General features: G+C 35.5%; 1 protein-coding gene across 2 annotated transcripts; it reads right to left on the bottom strand.

Annotated features, from left to right (window-relative positions):
- Positions 1 to 1,961: 1,961 nt before the first annotated feature.
- On the bottom strand, positions 1,962 to 21,343 carry LOC137393446 (toll-like receptor 2). Of its 2 annotated transcripts, none has more exons than XM_068079999.1 (5): positions 21,268 to 21,343; positions 10,072 to 12,351; positions 9,255 to 9,414; positions 2,950 to 3,074; positions 1,962 to 2,365 (listed from the first exon to the last, which is right to left on the bottom strand). In XM_068079999.1, the coding sequence occupies exons 1-5, from the start codon at positions 21,316 to 21,318 to the stop codon at positions 2,165 to 2,167; spliced, it is 2,817 nt and encodes a 938-aa protein (XP_067936100.1). In that variant the 5' UTR covers positions 21,319 to 21,343; the 3' UTR covers positions 1,962 to 2,164. The 2 variants fall into 2 exon arrangements, with proteins under 2 accessions (XP_067936100.1, XP_067936101.1); XM_068080000.1 differs by having other exon boundaries at positions 10,072 to 10,146; positions 21,268 to 21,338.
- Positions 21,344 to 21,816: the final 473 nt, after the last annotated feature.

Raw genomic sequence — 21,816 nt, forward strand, 5'->3', positions numbered from 1 at the left:
ACACTACTTAGGATACATAAAGGCTTCAGCAGAACAAACATGGAACTTAACTTCAACAAGTTTGGTATCTGAAGCAGAACTCTGAACCTTAGTCATTTATATTCACATGAATGCTTTTCTGCTCTTAAATATAAGTAACTTTGTTTGTCAAAATCTCCTTCACATCCTGGCATCAAGTCCGGGGTTAACGAGCACCAGAAGTCATGTTTAGTAAAAATATTTGTAACTGTTTAGCTATGTGTTTGTCTTGATGCACACTACACTAGCTGGTCAGTCTGTCAGTAGAAGCTCTTCGGGATATGGCAGTTTAATTGTTTATGCCAATTATTAAGGTGGAATATTTGAAAATTGCTGCCATTTCATCAAAGAGAAATCTCCAATCTTATAAACGATATATATATGTATATATATATATATAATTGTTGCAGAAAAGTGCGCTATTGGGAACAGCTAAGATCTTGAGACGAGTGCTCAAACTCCCAGGTCTCTGGTAGGAGACCCGAGTTAGAGCAGAATTTACCACCCATACGGGGTATCCGGGGTGAGGAAACAATTTTTTTATATATATATATATATATATATGTATATATATATATATATATATATATATGTGTGTGTGTAATGGAGATTTATCTGCCAGCTAATGATTTTCAATCAGCGATACTGGAAGTAAGTTGCACAGGCTTTCTAGTTTTATAATAACCCCATATCATGGCTTTCCATGTACTCAGGCATTTATGAAATAAGTGTTGTAATTAACAATAAAAAGTTTTCTTCAAGGTTCAAGTTTACAAAAAATGTTTACATAATAATAACATCGCGATATAACATGAATCATCTATTTGCAATATCGAGTCAAATCAGTAGAGTTTATGCTTAAAAATTTTCTGCCATATGTCATTTGTGAACAGCTGCTACAAAATAATACAACTACACTATAAATAGGTGTTTAATATCGTTGGTAGTTCAACTATATAGCAGTGTACACTTTTTGTGACAATTGTACATGGTATGTAAGCTATTGGATGTTTATAAACACTCAATCTAATTGTAGTTATCGGTTCTTTCAATTTTGGGGATACAACTCTTATAGATACTCTTCAAGTTGCAGCATCTATGCATTTTAATAGTATTAAAAAGAGAATTCAGAACTACCATGAGCAAGTTTCATCCTGTTTTTTTAGCCGTTTGCTAAAACTGTAAGGATAGAACTGCCTTGAAAGGAAAATCCTAAACTTTCTCAAAATTCTATTGCAAGTTTGTAACCAAAAAGTTGAAAGCAGCGGAAGGTTTCATCAAAATATTGGTTACTGGATAGTTACATTTAAAAAACATTTAAAAAATTGTATTACCATTCGTCTTTTAGAGACGCTTTTATGAAATAACAAATAATAACCATAATTATTTTTAAAAGCACCAATTTATTGTGTGCGGTAGCTTAGAGAAACAGTCTAGAATGGTAGTGTAAGTGAACGCAAGGCGCCTCCACAAAGTTTCATCAATTTTACCTAATCTCCACATATGCTCCATGTCTTTTGGCAAGTTGCTAACAATATTTGTTTTCCAAATTATATCGGTTTTCAGAGAACCGGCGTCTAAAACACTTATCTGAGGGCTATTTGATTAAAAAGAAACCTTCCCGTTGATCTGTAAACAATTAAGAACTGTGGTAAAATGTTTGTCTATGTTTTAAATTCTCTATGGTTGTAGATGGCAGTTGTAGGGGTTAAAGCTACATTGGTAACAAAGGTCATCCCAGTTACTACATGTAATAGTCCAAGCAGTTATGAAAAATCGATTACACACCGATATTACTCAGTATGTATATAAGTTAGTGGAGAAAAAATACAACTCTCCTTCTTTGTGATGATCTTATGTAAGTAACTGTATCTGTACTTCTTGTGTAGTGGAAGCTGTGGGGCCTTGGCTACATTGAAATCTGAGGTCATGGCAGTTGAAAATGGTCACCGCAATTAAGAAAGGTTTATTGACATACCGATATTACTCAGTCTATTTATTAATGAAGCAAAATATAGTCATTTTTTGCAATGATCCCATGTAAGCAACTCATTAATAGAAAAAATTTGAATATATGAGCAAATCAAAATTTTAAGAAAATCAGGTATATCTTATATAAATGAAGTAATCAGTAAGGAGTTTCATGTCAGGCTGCTAAAGGCTCAGTTTCTGTTTGATGATTACTTGTGTCATTGTCAGTCCTCTCATTGTGTTCTGATGAGTGGTTTGTTATGTTTTCTTCAAGGCTAGTCCGCTCTTCTCTTATATACTCATATGTTGGTTGCGAGATGAACTTTCTGATTCGCTGCCACACTCTATTCATTCGTCTCTCATCGGATGACTGGGCCTGTGGATAACAAACAATAACATGTTTTTGAATATGTTAGAGGCATTTTTGATGCCTTAACAGATCGAAGTGTAAGTGATTTTGAATGCTATGGTTTGAAAACAGCATTATCTAAAACTTTTTGCTGTCACACAATTGACTTATACGTCGCATAGTTGTAATTTCGTATTATATTTATGTAAATTTAACAGATTTTGGGCATTTGCTTTAGCAATCCACAATAGCAGCATCAGACTTAGCTCTATCTACTCAAAAGTTGACTAAAAAAATCTAATGGTGGATAGTTTTTTTCGGGTTTACTTTAGGCTGCATTATGAAAACCAAATTGAAGAAATTTTGCTTGTCGCATATGGAAAACTCCAAAATCATATGTTTTTTTTAAATAATAGGATTTTGGATGTGATGGAGCTAAAACAATATATTTTGCAAGTTATCATGTCTTTCAATGTACAGCATTAGAATCAGACTAAACTTGGTAAAAATGACTGAGTAAAAAAATCTTTGACAAGCTAGAAAAACAAAATGTAACATTGCAGAGCTACCATTCATAAGACAATCTGTAATATCCCACTTTCATCACTCACATCAACTACGTTCTCAGTGAAGAGAGAAGTAAATGGAGCCCTGATAGCTTCTTCATTTAGCCTTTCTCTTACCACAACCATAATTCTATGTGGTTTGTAGTATTTTCGGCCAAATGACTCTCTTCCTGTAAAAGTGATTCCAAAGCTGTCATATCTTAACGTACATTATGGGTAACTATTATTTGTGTATAAATAGAACTGTAACAATTACGAGGTTAACTCCTACAATCAATAGGTTAGCTAAATAAAAGAAAGCTGAATAGTTAAAAAGCCTTTATTGCTAAAATTGTAAATGAGACGAACCGAAAGTCTGTGGAAAATAAGTATTCATTAAGATATTAAATATATAGTGGAAGAGCGCAGAGATTAGGCCTGGCTATCTAGCTGACTCTGTGATTGACGCCACGACCAGGCCAAGCCTTTGCACAGCAAGAGACTCGATTGTAGGTGAGAAGACTTGGCCTACAAAGTTGAGTTAACAAAGAGCCAATGTACCGTTATGATAATGGATGAAGCCTAACGATAACAAGTACATATAAAAAAAGGAAGGCAGAGATAGCGGCAGTCTTCCTACATGTTAGAGAGACTCTCATTTAGTATCTAGCTTTCAAGGTGTGTGGACATGACTTAAAGCTTTCTCTCAATTGTGCAATTTAATCTAATAATTGCCCCTACCAGGGTCTATGCCTAAGCCTAAGTAATTTGCTAAGCAATATTTTGCAATCAGACAAGGAGATACAGATACTCGAAGGATTGGCCGAGCTTCTTTTATCAGACAGGGCAACGCAATCTATATGAGCTGCCCCTAAAACTGGTAAGTCTTATAAAAATGCCTAAAACTAAAACCCAATCAATGAAGGGTGAAGATATGGTCTCCATTCATGAAAAGCTGGGCAAAATATTAGACAAACTGGAGATGCTTGACCAGCGCTTACGCAAACTTTAAAATGGACTTCTTACAGTAACCCAAAAGCAATCAGATTTTGAGAAAACATTGGAGTTCACTTATGGCAAGTTGGAGGACCACATCAAATCTAGTGCAACTAAAACCACTGATAATGAAACAGAATCTGTAACCAAACTTGAACACCAGGAATGAGCCAAAACCGTAATAGTAAATGGCATAGGCCTACCACATAAACCAAATGAAAATATTCTTGTAGCTCTGGATACAAGTGGCCAAAAGATCTTGCATGCTAATGTGCCAACCGATATTGATAATGTCCTTCGGATAAAAAACTCTGATTCCATCATAGTTAAATTCATCCATACACGCAAACGCAAATCATTCTTGAGAGCTTTCAAAAACCCTCAATCAACTTTATGCCTTGTTTTCAAGCATCCACACATTTAACAGATTTATATCAACCATTACCTGACCCCTGCCCAAGCCAAGCTATTCTACAAAACCAGGTAATTCAAGAAAGAACATAACTACAAGTTTGCCTGCCACCAACTGAATATACATGTATATTAAAAAAGACTAGTGACTCTCTCCTGATTCACGTCAAATGTGAAGGCGATCTTAAGCATCTACATGCAGAATAAACCATGCTCTGAAAGTCATTCATTAGATAACTCTCTGGATGTTGTGAATCTGAGAAACGCATGTGCAAACTATATGATTGATCATTTGGACCCTACTATGTTGGACTCAATTTGCATCCTTGATGCAAATGTATCGAGTCTACAGAAGAAATTTCAGAAAATGGACACTGAGAATTCTTTACTCCCAAATCCTTTGATGTTTTATGTTTAACTGAGACTTCTATTTATAACAATGAAACACCTTACTTTCACCTACCTATTTATTCTTTGACAGATGTTTGGAGACCAGACCAAGCAGGAGGAGTTGGAGCCTACATACGCAGAGGCATAGCTGACAACATTGAAAGCCGCGAAATAAAATTTACAGGCTCGGAAGCCTTACAGATAATTTTAAACAGCCGTATGTTCAAGCAATTTGAAACTGGCCTCACTCTCTTAATCATCTATCGGCAACTATCCTCAAACCCATTAGATATCTTAGATGAGCTGGATAAATTTCTTGAAAATAAAGGTGGAATAAAACAGATCGTACTAGGAGATATCAATATTGACATTTTAAAATCTACTCTGGTGAGTAGATTGTATAACAAAATTTTAGCGCATTTCGACTATGTTCATAGTGTTACTATTCATGCTCGCATAAAAACATGTCTTGACTACATCATCATAAACTGTGAGCAATTTTCCATACAGAGTGGTACTATTCATACTGACATAAGCGACGATTTGCCAACTTTTATTGCTCTGCCCCCACCTACTTCAGACAATCATTCATATCATGGCTCTTTTAAAACCTATGACAAGCAAGCTTTTACTTCTGATCTTTCTAACACCAACTAGCCTTCAATGTATGAAACAAACTTAACTGAAACAAAATGTAACACTTTCTTAGAAATCTTCGAAACAATTTGCAACAAGCGCGCTCCTTTTATTAATACCCTTTCATCACACAATTAAAAGAAATACCCTAGATTTCAGCTCGTACAAATAAGCTCGTTTGAAAGGGAGACTACCTCTTGTCTCAAGCACTCAACTCACCAATTAACTCAAAGGTAAAAAATTGGTATAAAAAATTAAGGAATCAATTAACCATAGAGCTCCGCAATGCCAAATCAAACTATTTCGAATCTCTAATTAAAAGTGCTTCTGGGCCTAAACACCTCTGGCACTTCTTAAATAATGAGATTGGCAAAACCAAATCATCATCAGCTCCAAAATCTATAACAAACGATGAAAACAACTGACTACAGAGATTGATATAGCCAACTCCTTTAATAACTACTTTACTTCCATCGGTCCATCCCTGCCACAAAGCTTTGAAAATTCTAATCATAACTCAGAAGAGCTAACACAAAGGATATCAACTAACAGTTTAATTTTCAAATTATTGTAAACCAGCATCGATGATGTAACTAAGTTTCTGAAAAAGGTTAACCTAGCCAAAGCAACCAGATTTGACAACATTTCCTTTAAATTGGTTAATGATGCGGCAAAAGCTACTGTTCCTATAAAAACTGACATTTTAAACTCTAGCTTAGCAACTTCACAACTACCAAGGAAAATGAAAATAGCCAAAGTAAAACCCTAGTTTAAAAAAGGCTCAAATAAAATGTGCTTTAATTATAGACTGATTAGTTTGCTATCAGTGCTAAGTAAGATAATTGGAAAAGCTGTAAATAAACAGATTATGGAATCCATGAGGGTAGTTTACTGCTTAACACTGGACAATAAGGTTTTAGGAGAAAGCACAGCACCGAGGATGCACTAATCAAATTGACTAACAATCTTTTAAAATCCTTAAAACGATAGCAAATGTGTTCTTGACATCTTTCTAGCTTATAGTAAAGTCTTTGACACAATAGCCTTTGACACAACATATTGTCCACAAAACTCCACAATCTTAATTTTGACATCACCACAATCAGCTGGATCAAAAGCTATCCACCCGAACATAAATGAGGTCTTACCATGTTTTATGACGATTTTGACGACCTGATGACAGGGATAATTGAAAAGTGACAGACGAGACGACCATTTATCCCTCTAGGTGATGTTGACGAGGTGATGATGATTGTGTAATTAGGATTACTAACTGCCTTATTATTTGTCCATAAATCAACATGATCAAATGAAACTTCACTAGTTTCGGTTTGAAGCATCTGGCTCAGCATTTATGTATAAATTATAGATCCTATTGGAAAATCGATGTTTCCGATTACAATAAAATTTAGTCGGCTCGCTGAAAACCGAAAAACCCGAACTGATGCTGTTTGTGTGTTTGCACTGAAGTTCCATCTATCTACATGTAGTACCGTCTAATAGTCCCCTACTATATCTAATTCTACTATCCAACTAAACCTTTCCAGTATCCATAAATGTATATACTTCTGACCATAGGGCTCGTTAGCTTTGGTAGAAGATGAGTGAAGAGAAAAATGTAAGATGAGTACAATTTCAGGCCCGTATTCCGGCAGGGCGGCTCAGTCATCCTGCTGCCCTAAAGAATACGGGCTTATGCAGGGAAGGTGCATCACTAGTTTACAATCTTTGTCAACACAACACGTAGTATCTATATAACAATGACAGCACAATAAATCAGCGAGTCAAACAGGAAACTCGCTCAATCGGAAACATCGATTTGCCAATAGGATCTATAATTTTCCAGCATTTATAGACTGACAGGTAATTAATGTAAACAGCTTTGAAATGTTACGCTAAACTGACAGCAAATCCGTTTGTGTGACTGACAGTGATTATTGAAGACAATCTCTGTTTATTTTCAGTACAGAAAGTGTAGCCCAAAAATGCCTGTCACTTTTTGCAGAGTAATCAGAGCCGTTCAGCTTTGGGAAACTATACGGCTCTGGGAGTAATCAGCAACGCTTTCAAACATCACTCATCAGCTTGTAAAGGTCACTGGTTGAGCCATGCTTTTGACTAGCAGAAGCTGAAACTGAAGCTGAGCAAGTTTCAGGTTTTCAACGCAACCTAGTGCCACCAGAATGGATATTTGTATTAAAATAGCGAATGTGAAGAAAGAGGTTGCTTTGGGTATTTAAGGAAAAAGGTGATGATTGTGGTTTTAAAAGTGACGACAGTGATTTTGAAAGTGACTATTCTGATGATAAATTTGTGTGGTAGGACTCCCCCCTAAACTACAAACTATTTTTGGTAACACTTTATCTTTCCTACTAGATCTAACATGTGGCGTACCTAAAGGTTCCATCCCTGGTCCAACTTTTTTTTTCAATTTACATAAACGATTTAACACATGTCACTAACCTTTTCACTCCTTTGCTCTATGCAAATGACACTAATCTCTTTTTCGAATCCTTTAACATCAACAAGCACATAGATTGTTTAAATAACTAACTTGTTGCTATTCAAAACTGGTGCACTTCTAACAGACTCACCTTGATAAGACTAATTTCATATTACTAACAAACCCCAATAATAAATTTCATCATGAGGCAACACACCTCACGTTTATCTTACAAATTTGATAACACTTCAAAAGCTCATAATAAGAACCATTCGCAAAAGCCTTGCTTCATTCACACCAAACCTTTTTTTTTCAAATCATCATCTACACTACCTATCAGTTCACTATATTCATACCGCATTATACTTTTAGCCCAACATGAATTTTATTGCAATTACATTCATCGCACAATATATCAAACTCGATCATGAAATTTTGGTCTAAATCTTCCACAATCTTCTTCCAATGCGGGCCTTCGCAGGGTGGATTACCAACAGGCCTATTTGGAACCAACTTTCTAATAATATAAAAAACATAGAGAAGGTGGCCAATTTCAAGAAAAAACTTCAATCACATCTTTTAACAGGTGAATAAAACCTAATTACTCATAAAAATCGTCATTGTGCAATGATGACAAGCCTGACGCCACGACTAGCTATGCTAATGCGTATAGTGGACTTCATCTCTCTTCCAGCTTTTTTTTTTGTTCAAGCACTATTGTTGATGACAATATTTCAAAAATCAAAAATGTTGTTTGCTTTATGTGCACATTGTTCACATGTACTTACATCTATTTGTGAATTTTATATTCATATTGTTGCTCAATGTATTTATTTTTGTGAAGCAGTGAACAGAACTGGCAATTTCTCTTACAGATGCTGAAATACTCTCACTACAATATAATTTTTTTCAAATATAGTTTTAAAATACATTTCAAATCTACTGGTATATGCTTTCATCAATATGCGTAAATATCAAAGTTTGTCGTCTGTTATTCATCTGCCGTTTGGTCTGTCCAGCTATAGCTATTAGTATCTAGCAATGACAATTCCGTCTTGCAGAAGATTTGATCTTGAAACCTCCTGTTTACCAGGCAGTAACCTAACCAATTAAGCTACGCACAATCATTAGCAAGTTGTGAGTCATTATCTGGGTTTAAATATACATAGCAATCTTCGTTACCCAACACCATGAAAGCTTCCTCTCATGGCTTTCATTTGTAAATTTAGCGATACAGATATGAGCTTACTTAAGCTAGCCATTAGAAATGTGTCAGTCTAATGACAAGTGACAGGTAACTGCACCACCTGCCACAGCTAATAAGCTGTTTTTAATACCCTGCAACGCCGGACATTCGACTAGTAGTACATAGATTACCATTTATGTTAGGGATTTTTCTTTTTAAACATTTGGTGTAGATGTGAAACAATCATCAAAATAGTTCATTCAAATAGTATGTGTTTGAGAATTCGATTTCTGCCAACGGTGAACTCACCGGCTAGATCAGCTTGTCCCTTACAATGAGGTCTTCTCAAGAATGAATTACTCAGTACAATGATTATCTTCCTGCTTTTCTCCATAGCTCTTATCATTTCAGTGTAAACAATGCTGCCCGGCAATGTATCTCTGTCTGGTATGTAAAGCTTTAGGGCTGTCTATAAACAATAACTTTAGTTAGAATTACTTATTCAGATTATACATGTAAAGCATTGTGCTGACTGGGATAATTGTTTACTTTGAGCATGTAGTAAAATTCTAGTTTATGCAAACACAGCTTTACATTAAGTACTGGTATATGAGAAACAAACTACAACCAGCTATAACACAATAAAAAACAACTACAAAAACAAGGTGGGAACACAATCTATTATTTTAAAAAATCTTTTACTTCAAATACGGTCATAGTACATCAATACTGGTTAAGCCTGGTTTACTTAGGTTGTTGTTCGTGTGCAAAGCATAGAGAACTGTACAAAAGGTTTGTGTAAATAGCTTCGAGTACCAATTGCAATGTTTGATTTGGTCCAAATTTTTCTCCTCAATGTAAACCATGATGATGGGGGAAAAATTATAAAATTCCCAATATATATTAAACTTGTAGTAAAATAGAAAGCAAGTCAGTAGCTAACATTATCTGAGCGGATTACTAAACAAACTACTGTTATATAATTGTTTATTGTAAAATGACAGTCGATTTCTATATGAAATACCGAATTTATTATACCGAAATATTCATCCAGAATTTTTCTACTCAGAGATCAAGTTACTGCTTATCACACTACTAAATACTTTAACCATCAGTTAAAACTAACCGTAGAAGAGTTACCAGATATAGTAAAATCTTCAATCGCCAGTCGTAGATTCTTTGTAGCCCACAGCTGGTCTTCCTCAGAAGAAGAATCGTACATTACATAAGCATCGTATAAGCAAGTCTGTTCAAATTGTACATCTGAAAGGTGTCTGATGATGGCTTTAAAGACCACTCTTACGTGTAATATGTACCACCGGTATTTGTACAAAGGTACTGCTATGACGACTCCACTAAGTAAACTTGCAACAATTATAAAAATTTCTTTAATATGACATTCAAATATTCTTAACTTATATTCGTAAATCTTTTGCCCTCGCAAGCTTGCTGGCTCATGACATTTTAGTCTGCTACCAAATGGAACTTTGTTTGTATGTGTAATAAAACTCTGAAAAAACTCTTGATCACAAAGGCATGATAGCGGGTTTCCAATTACTCCAAAAGTTTTCAAGGTTTTTCTTTTGTTCACAAATTTATTCACAAGGTCTTCGTCTATAGATGTTATATCATTATCATCAAGCTTCAGAGTTGTCAGTTCACTTAAATTCTGGACTACGTTATAACCAAAGTTCCTGATAAAGTTGTTGCTCAAGTCCAGAACTTTGATAAGACGATTATGAAAATAACTTGCAGAGTCTATGAAGGTTATGTTGTTGTTTATGCATCGAAAGTTGGTTAAATTTGTCATTTTGGATGTAAAATTTAATGAAAGAGTCTGAATTTGATTGTCAGAGATATCAAGAATTTCAAGATGATGAAGGCGTGCAATTGAGGCTTCATTCAAAAAAGACCAATACCAGTACAGCCGATTAGATGCAAGATTAAGGTGTTTGATGGAAGGGCAGAGTCCTTGGACATTTTTGAGTTGGTTGTTTGATATTGTGAGGTTTCTCAACGCCGTTAGGGAGCCGCATTGTGCTGTCAGGTTTCCACCTGACTGGATACTACTGAGTTGATTAAAGTCAAGATAAATTGTTACTAAGCTATTCAGATGATGTTGATCAGTTTCATTGTCCGCAAAGCTAGGCATTTTAACAATATAATTGTGTCGGAGGTCTATCCAGTCCAATGGAGAAACTTTTAGTAAAGGTGCTGCATTGTATGAAATACTAAAATCTGAGTAAACGTAACATTCTCTCATGCTTAGATAACTCAGATTGGACTGTGAACGATTCTGAAACAGTTTAAATGGACGAGAGCCAAGCGAGTTTCCATCAATCTGTAAGTGGGTTAGATTTAAGCACCCATGAAAAGCATCGTCCTCAATGAGTGCAAAGCGGTTGTAACCAATGTTCAATTCTGTAAGGTTTTGAAATCCAGCAAAAACAGATTTGTTTAAAATGTCTCCAAACATGAAATCACTAAACGTTGTATCAATCATGGCAAGGTTTGGTAATGCGCGTAAGCCTTTCAGGGTCTTATTAGTAACTATACAAGCTTTAGTCATAATGTGATTGGTTCTCCACCGTCGAAAAACTACCTGTTTTAACGTTTGTGGTAGGTTTAAAAAAAGTTCTTCTGCATTAGCCGGACAGATAATAAAACGACTCGCTATACTAATATCAAGGGCTTCCAATTTAGTAAAGTTTGCAAATATCACCTGACTTCCATGATAAATGTTAGAGATGGTTAAATTAAGGCGTATTACGGTACGTTGCAGCGGGAGAAAGAATTCGTCTGGCACTTCAGTTTTACACTCATCAGGAATGGTCATGTTGGAGAGATCGAGTATTGTTAATTTTGAAAGACTTGCAAACTCTTCTCCAATTGTTGTGCAGCTATTGTGAACAATGTGGTTAAATCCAAGATTTAATTGAGTAAGCTCTGGAAGATTCTGAAAAAGAGCTAAAGGAATGCCTTTCAAAAAGTTATTTCCCAAATCAAGATGCACTATTCTGTTTGGGATTGGCAAAAATTGTTGTGGAAGTTCTTTGATTGCAGTTTTAAATATTGACAAACGCTCTAAGTATTTCAGACTAACGAATGTATTTTCCTGAATAGATGTAATCGCTTTTCCTGAAATAATTATTTTTGTCAAGTTGGAATATTGATGAAATAAAGAAGGCGTAAGTGCGGCACTCTTTTTTCCACTGTATATGATGTTAATTCCCAGTAGACTCCTAGGAAGGTTTTGAGGAACCAAGTTTCTTGGATCGCGAGTTTGGCAATCAGCATCAATCGTACACATTAAACATAGGTCCGGCTCAGATTTGCAAAATCCTCCATTAGATATGACATAAGTAGTTAGGAAGGAGATCCAAATATACAGAAAGACTTGTAGTTTCTGCAACAAAGAGTTTAATATTTAACAAGACACTTTGTCAAACAACTGCTGAAGCAATGTATTAGTACTGACCCTTGTACAACTTTTACTGATGGAATTTACATTGAGCTAGGTCAATAAAAGCCAATCAGGTAATTTATTTGAACTCTAACACTCATTGCCTTAAAGCCACCATTGAACTCACACCGCAAACAGTCTGAAACTTTTGAAGGAAATATGTTTCACTCAGTGTACCAAAGTTTTTATAGTATTGCTGCATGGGTCACAACATAACATCAAAAAATGTATGATGATTCAGCAATTTTTTGTCCGACGTTGGCTTGATTCTATTTGTATAGTGTGAATCACTGATGAATTGACCATCTGTAAAAACCCAAAACTTTAACCATGTCCAATGTATTGCACAACCAAACATGAGCTGCGACACTGGCTAGCCAAATAAACTCAAACTTCACTTAATCAGTTCGGTTGTAACCTTTTGTGCTTCGGTTATTTTGGAACCTCTGCTGTAATTGCAATGTGGCCACTACCTCTTAAATTGACATTAAAAAATGCTTTCAAATTATACTCAATCTTTAAGTATTATGATGATGTAGCAAAATATTCTCTATGCCACTTGAGGTTAGTTGTAATCGCAGCCAGAATCTACCAATGTTATCGTTCGTATGGCTTACCGATGAATTCCTCTTTTGTTACTTGGTAAATTTACTTTGATGTGGAGATATGTCTGTCAGGTGCAGTAAAAATGTTGACCAGAAGCTAAATGTAATGATTACATCAGTTGCATAAGCACTGATGAAGAAAATCGTTGTACTGACGCTGAGTGGTTACACTGGTCAATCTCACAATAATCCTAAATAAAGCTGATAGGTAATTAATACAAACTAAATTTAATGATAGTCTTATTAGAATAACAAATTATTCAACTTACAAATAATTAAAAAATGTACTAAACTATAAACACAAAGTTTACAGTTTAAATTATGAAGCAAAAAGATAGATATAAAATAAACTGCGATCGAACAAAAACTAAATAAATTTGTGAATAATTATGGCAGCATTCAAAATTTCAAGCTGCAAATCAAATGATGATAAATAATCAAACTATTATGAGCTAGTACCCTGGCAGTGTAGTGTGCTATGAGAGATTTTCATGGGTGCAGATAAAGTGCACACATAATGAGTATTTGCACAACTTTGATTGCGCACAAATTTGCAAAATCACATTTTGTGGAAAACTGGATTAGCTCACGCATTAGAGTGTTGATCTCACTGAATGTACATGTATGAGTTTGAACCTCTTAAAAGTGACACCTTCTATTATAAACTGGCAGCCTACTGTGCCATGAAGGACTGTTAAGTGTGCCGATAAAGCACACATTATAATTATGTGCACAATTATTTTTTCAAATTTAGCATGGATGTTAGAGTTTCTACCATGTTGAGTGTTGTGAGTTAAGATCCTGTTGAAAGCAATCTTTTATCTCAACATGCAATAGTGACTTTAGGTGAACTCAGTTTTTACTATAGTAAAAACTAGCGGAATGCTCGGCGATGCACGAGTATTAAAAATCAACTTATAAACAATGAGAGGTAATGTAGTTGCCTGCCACTTGCCATCAACCTGTCACATTGCCCATGGCTAATTTGAGTAAGCTTACTAATAAGAACTAACTAGTTGCTTTAACGAGGAGGGGGTGAGCAAGCATAAAATTACGGTGCGTCGTACCGGAGAGCTGTAGCGTGTTTTCACCCGCATAGCAACATATATCGCCCAAGTATCCATCAATCTCACATAGCTAAAACGGTAGGGCGATTGCCCAGGGAACAAGAGGTTCTGAGATCAAATCTTCTGTGATACAGTTTTTTCATTCCAATATTTTAATAGCTATACTTGGGAAAACTGAATTACACACAGATACACATGGAGTTTGTAGTTTTATATATAGATTGGCTGTAGTTAATACCGTACAGGATGAAAATATTCGTTGGTTATAAAAATTCGCGATTTTGCGAACAGGCAACTCCGCGAATTATAAAGTTCCATGAATAATTAGTTCTATTTTTAATTACAAGGAAGAATAACTACTGCATCAAATTAAAAACAAGCCGCTAGGCTGGTTTTCAATATAAATACTAAACGTAGTTGAGTTTCAAAACATTTTTAAAATCGTTGCCTGGGCTTTGAGCTAACACCATTGCCAATGCATCACATTTCTTTACAAAATTATTCAAGGTTATGACAAGATATGCAGAATGGCGTCATCACAAAAATAACCACTAGGCAGAAGTACTCAACTTAGCCGAGTTCCAAAATTTATTTAAAATCATCGCCGGGCTTCGAGCTTTATTGCCATTGCACCAAACTTTACAAAATTATTCAAGGTTTTCACAAGTTATTCGGCATGGCTTCAGCATCGCAAAAAAGCTCTCCTAGTCTTTTTACATTGAAATCAACTCCATCAATCTCCAATACCAAAGTTGAGGACGATCATGATTCTGATCTGGACATTATGGTATGTATTTGCTTTGCAGAAACGTTTTTCCATAATTAACTGCATTAGTTGATTCTTTTGTTTAAAAACTGCTCTCTTTCATTAAATACTTCAGCTATTGTTTTTGTACTTCCTTAACACTTATTAATATTTTTCTTTTTGGTGTTTACTGCAGATTGACAATGAAACAATCTACTCCGATTACGAAAACTAAAGACAAGTAGTAATATTCACCGTGGCAGAAATATTGGCAGAGAAGCAACCAGTCAACCTAGACCCCTTCATCGACAACAACTCCTTGATATCGCTGCAGCAAACATGATTAAATTATATATTTTATTTCATGTATAGATATATTATAGTTTATAACAAACTTGAGTGCACAAATAAAATGTTTCAAATACAAATACAATTTTACAAACAATGAATGGAGTAAATATAAACAGTTTAGTCCATATGGCGGTTGTCTAGAGCAATAAAATTAAACTGATACTCTTGATAAGTGAATACTAGCATGTAATGGTGCTCTCTGACTAGTTATTTTGGTAATAGCAGCTCTATATCGCGGTCACTGTCTTGGGCAGATGTTAAAGGCAATTCTCTCACTACTACGTGGCTGGTAAGTCAGTTATCAAAAATCTCCTCGTGGCTTACTATTGCAACGTTCTGCTGGTTGACCAAAAGTTTGTGATCGTAAAGGCGTTCTTGTTCCTTTTTTAAAACAGATATATTCTCCTCATTAGCAGCTGCGGTCACTTCAATTTCAAGACATCCCTGAATGATTGGTGATCTTCTAGGAATAACATCCACCACCCTTGCAGTCATTGTACCTCCGGATATGATGAAAAAGCTGCTTACTATACTTATTTCACGGGGTAGATGACCAACCGTTGCGCAGTCTGCATTTATTAGCTTTACTGCCAATGGTTCGTGTAGATTATTGGGCTCTTTCTCACACTAAAACGAATAACAAAGCGGTAGGGATGGAAAAAATAAATATTGCGTTTTACTGAAGTAAAATTCAATTATTAATTTAGTAAATGGTTTAAAAAAAACTCATTACTTACCACAAGTTGTTGGCTTATCAAAGGCCTCCAAAACGATGAACATTCGTGAAAACCACTGGACGCAGCAAAAATTGTTTACCGTAGCTTAGCAAGATCGCCTCGCAGTTATAAGCTAAATATAAACCGGAACACGCGGTGTGCGCATGCGTAAGAATAACTCTATTACTAGCCGCAATAGAGTTAACTTTTCCTAGAGAGTGGCAGTTTTTAGCCGCGAATAAATTCATCCGCGAATATGCATGAAAAGACAATTTTCGCGAAATATAACTCTACGAATGAATTCATCCTGTACGGTAGGTTACAGTAATAGACCCATGATGAGTTTGAAGTAGCTTCAGTAACTTGAGTGAAGTTCTTGGAGAAGTGAGGCAACTATATCATATAGCCCACATACTGAGTCTTGAAATAGGTATATCCGATACAACTGACGCTATAATACTGTAGGCCTACTTGTACTCTTTCAATCAATGCGCGACGGACGCGTGTACGCGCACACACACGCTAACAAAACAAATAAATAAAAAACCTATTTGAATCGTTTTACATGCTGAGAATATCTATCTCACTGTCCTATAAAACCCTGAATAAATATTTGAGTGATTCATCACTTGTTTATCAGGAAGCAACTACCATTCTCACAATTTCCTCGTTTGACTAGCAGTGCGCGTACTTGTATCGTTTCATTATGAATAACTCGGCAAACATGATTTCAAATTACCAAATACAACGATTCCACTTTGCTTACGCATTCGGCTAGCTAATAATTGTACTTGTTTAACAAGGGACCAAGACTAGAGCAAACAGTTGTCCGAGACCTTGAAACTTGTAGAGGGAATAAGAAGGGAGAGCTTTGACTTGGATGAGAAAAAATGAGGAGCAGAATACAGAAAGAGGAAGAAGCTAGCTAACACAACACATTTGGAAATAGTCTACACTTTCTAGTCTAGCTATTCGCTGTCTCTCACATGAGTTAGCTAATCAGTGTTATAATAATAGTGACATCCATTTAAAAGCACGCTAAGGGCTTGAGGAAAAAATGATTGAACCACCCTTGATTTAAACCCCAATAATCCGATCCAAATTCAAGGGCTACCAATGCACTATGCAGCTACCTAGCAACATTTGGGAATAATTGTGCACAGATTTATTACACATGATGATCTCTCACAGGTCAGCAAACCGTCGGCGTACTAATCATGATAATGGATGGAGTAGCATCACAAGAGATTGTCATTGACTGAAACTATCATACCAAACTCCTATATTTATGTTGAATGTATGTTCTAAATCGCTTTTGTAACTTTTAAAGTTTAGAGTGTAAACGTGTTGGGCACGGGTAGACATTCAAAGAAACTGAAAGAGTTTTCATTTTGCATGTGACCGCAGAGTTAAAATTCAAAATAATTGATTGGTCGAATGATGCTGAGGGAGTAAAGAAGCTTGCTCGACATTACTGTTAAAAATTTTGGGTTGCATTCTGAGTGAAACATTACCATTTTTCTGGAAACTTCCACCTATCAAATACATGGTCAAATTTACTCAGGTTAAGGACGGCTACAAAAGAAGGTTCTAGTAAACATATGTTGAGTTATTGCAATAGACGACGTACAAGTTTGATGCTGCGTTCTCGTGATTAAATTCCTGATTCTTCTGAAAAGTTATTGGGCCAACCGACTTGCATCTCTTGACTTCAGGGTCAGGGAATAAATACACAACAAGTGAGGATGACTTTGGAGATCAATTAGGAACAATTGTTGTACTACTAGCTGAGAAAAGAGAAATATGTGTTTTGGATGCACATACACATAATCGTAGTCTGTCATCCATCCCACTACTACAAAATTTGTGTCTGTAGTGTACAACACTATGTCTGTAGTGTAATTAATGCATGCTTATCCTAGTTAATATATATATTTTTGTTTAAAGACAAAGTTACACAAAATTTTAGTAGATTTTATCAGAAAGTATCATTATTTGTCTATTATTTACAATTATTTCTGATGTTTGAAGTGGTCTCACTGCAATGATGTTTCAAGGTTAAGATCGACAAAACTTGAACAAAGTTAAAATGCTTAAAAGAAAAATTTGTGTGAATTGACATCTTAAGTCGCGATTGTTGCAGTAGTTGATCTCTGCTGTTGCCTTCAAGTTGCAGCATTGCATGTCTAAATTCCGTAGATATATTTGCAACTATAGAAGTTATTTATAATCACTCATTCGCATGACTATGACCAAGATTTTTTATTTTAATTTTGAAGCTTCCTGGCAGTCAGATCACTTCAAATGTAAAAACAAATGCAAGTGATTAGAAAAAAGTCGATACTTTCTGATAAAATTTACTAGAAATTTGTGCAAGTTGACCGTTAATACCGTGTTTGGGTGCTTCAGAGACACTTTTCTAGTCCTAGTGATTATTTCATACAGCATGAGTCATACTTATCATTGATAATATAGTGTGTGAAAATACCACCTGGTCATTAAATACTTATCACTCACGCAGACATCTCAGTGCTGCTTATTACTTAAATTATATTAACTTTCTGAAAAGCTACTTTTTCTAGAACGCAAAACCTTTTGATGATCTTTCATAGCTTTTCATATTTGCATTTTTAATTGCTCCATGATGTCTCGCTAGAAACTGATAAATAGAAAAGTGATAACTATAGACATCATGCCAAACTCAGATCAAGGTCTGCAATGCAGTAAACCTAAAAATTGCAAAAGATGAAGAGGGCCATGGGGGAGACCCTCCGGAAAGAAGGCTAGACTGGAGAGAAGCATTCATTCTCGATGGTCCGAGGAAAGTCAACAAAACTGATCCATGATCTAAACTGAAAAACCGTAAACTAAGGACTTGTAAGACAGAGGTTGACCTAGAAAAGATGCTGGATGCCTTTTAACAAAATTTATAGAAATTTTAGGCAATATTTGACTTATATTAACAATAATTGAAATATTTATGAGATGGGCTCACGCCTGGCATTCAAGTTATAATTACGTGCTCCCATATTTGTAGGTGGAAGTCAGTAGATTAGGCCATAATGGAGGTAGACAAGAATATGTCGCAGGTGCTGGTTGGGGTCAGCTGACAGCTGATAAGAGCATATCAACTGATGTACTACTAGAAGCTGTGGCTGATATTGTTATAATTAGCTAATATGTCTACTTGACTTCTAATGAGTGTATGCAGGCTCGGCGCATGTCTGTCTAATTTTTTGTTGGTAAGTTTTTATTTGCTCACTTACAAATCTCAATAGATAGACTATCACAATTAAAGAATTGCAAGCAGGAAGTAGAGGACAGCTACAAGTTGACAAACACGTGCAGACCCAAATGGTTGCTCATTGCTTTCACTCGTTCAACAATAAGTATTTTTCAACGTTTATCATTTGTACTTCTCTGGCGTGTGCTTAGGGAATCTGATAGCTCGCTAGTACATACTTTTCTAAATAGGCCATACAGCAGCCCTCAAGCACTGACTAGTTGGATCAGGTTTCTGTTGATAAGCAATTGATAGGCTATAGTTAATAGTTTATTGCATCACTTCAAACTAACCCGAAGTTTTTAACCTTTGACTCTAATTTTAAGGCTATAAATAGTCAACATAGATAGAAGAAAAACTTTCCTCAGTTTGAGACGTCAACAGAATACCTAACAGCTTGCCTGGCAGTTAGGTTGTTTCAGTGCATGACCTTTACTGATAGAAATCTAACAGCAGTTGTTTAGACTTCAAATCTGTCAGGTCACAAGGAGATATGAATTATTTGTTTACATATAGTTGACAGTCAAGAAGACTATATGTAACCCACTGCTCTGATATGCTGGTAAGTCAGCAAAAGAATAGTATCACCATCTTATGTAATATTAGCTAAAGACAGAACATCATTTTGACATTCTCAAATAAAATCACACAGTATCAACTAGCAAACGGAAACCACATTCATGTTTGTTGTTTAAACACCATTCTTGTTGATGTAAACAACTAGTTCATGTTGATGGAAACATACATTCAACATCAGAGAACCAAAGGCTAAGATACACACTAGAGTGTGGATGCATGTGGTTGCCGATCAATTCTGATGCTTACAGTACTAATGTGTGGCAGCACATCATTCTAATACCAGCTGAAAAGATTTTAGGACAAGTTTATTTGTGTACAAATGCAGGGTTCTCTGACTAAGTAAAATTTCCAGTATTGGTACAGTATGACAGTAAAATATTTGGCAAATAATTATAAGAAAAGCCTGCAGGCATTTGGAAAACGTGCACTATAAAACAAAGTGGAGGCTATTCCAAACATCAAAGTAATGGCCTGAACCGGGGCTCTTTATCAATTAAAATATTTACCTAACAATCATGTGCTTTAAAGGAAATAGAGCCTTCTGCGTCTTGCGGACAGATTACAAATAGCAACTTTATAAGTCAACTCGAAATGGCTATCAACCAACCATGGTTGACCAAATTAAATGTATTTCTTGTAAGCTAGACCTTCAAAGAAAGCCTATTTCTAACAGCTATTTAGGCGGAGCCCACTAGCCATTTCGTGGCAGTGTAAAAAGAATCAGGTATCAGAAAGTAACCAAACTTTAGTACAAGTGTGAAGTTTTTCGTTCAGTAGCAGGTTTAATTCTGTTGCAAAGTTGAGTAATACTAACGTGTGTTACTATAGATAAAATCTGTACCAGAACCTATAAGTTGATATCGGTATTGGTGCATTTGTCACATGATTGTTTAAAATGCTTTTTAATTGCTTGGTTCTGACTGGCTATCAAAAATGATTCGTTCACAATTCCAATAATTCTTTTTTGTGAGTAATATAATAATACATATTCCTAATTATATAACTTCACTGATTAACATGGAACAAATGCTAACAAAAATATCAAATGAATATCATATTTGGCGTAAAGACAAGGCAGAAATGCTTAGCCAGTGTAGCTGCTAATATAATGGCCCGGAGATCCTCCCTGAACATGTTCATGTATATCTACATACTCAACCATTTAAGGGATTATGAATGCTCTTAATAGTGATTCTGTCTAGACATCAGAATATTATGAACACTAAAGGCAAGCAAAACCAAGCATTCAAAGTGTGCATATGTCAGCCGACAGTAATGAAGTCAAAGAATTGTTACACGAGTCAGAACTAAATTCAAAAAGTTACCAGTCATTATCTAACTAGAATTGTTCACTCTTCCTTTTCAACAAATCATCTTACTTCTGCCAGTGGGTACAGTATTAATCACAAAGTATGTCCTAACTTCATGCCTATATCCCATTTTGGTTCATAGGAAATCTAAAAGTACATTGTGTCTAAAGACTCATAACAACCAAAAATCGAACTGAACTTACCATAATTTGGCCTAGATGTACGCGGGTTTTATGAGCATGGCATTCCTTCATAAGAGTACAACAGTCAACGATGCATTCCCACCGGCTAACTAGTCTATGAACAAAACTGTAACACTGATTATATCAAACATTCTAAGAAGCAAGCGGTGGCAGCTTCCTCACTGCACGCATGAATGGTTCATACAATCTATTTAGCATCCTAATCGTGATGCAACGCAAAACAATGTTGAACGCAAATATTTGAAGAGATGTTATTTTAAAAGACTTCATTACCATCGCTGTAGTCTTCAACTACGTCAAACTAACAACTAGAACAGCAAAACAGGCGAACCACCTTAAAACAGGTTTATTTTAAATATTATGTTAAATTTAAAACTTCCTTGTTAAGTAAACGGTATTTAAATGGTAAAACTTATGGATTTATATGACTAGAGTAGGAGTAGAATAAACAAATGTTAGTCTATTGGTTACTGGCAACATTTTTTCGCTGAATTCACTGTGATTTATCGTGACTTTTTGATCTCTGTTGCTTTTTGGTCTCTTTTGCTG

Source organism: Watersipora subatra, chromosome 4, assembly GCF_963576615.1.
Source record: "Watersipora subatra chromosome 4, tzWatSuba1.1, whole genome shotgun sequence".
NCBI lineage: Eukaryota > Metazoa > Bryozoa > Gymnolaemata > Cheilostomatida > Watersiporidae > Watersipora > Watersipora subatra.

What these genes read in the sequence shown, in the direction of transcription:
- LOC137393446 (XM_068079999.1), bottom strand. Translation starts at nt 21,318, where the DNA reads ATGAAGGAATGCCATGCTCATAAAACCCGCGTACATCTAGGCCAAATT. An exon ending in TATCTGGTAACTCTTCTACG is followed by an intron (nt 9,415 to 10,071) that starts GTTAGTTTTAAC and finishes TATTGTTTATAG; the next exon opens with ACAGCCCTAAAGCTTTACAT. An exon ending in GGGACAAGCTGATCTAGCCG is followed by an intron (nt 3,075 to 9,254) that starts GTGAGTTCACCG and finishes TCACTTTTACAG; the next exon opens with GAAGAGAGTCATTTGGCCGA.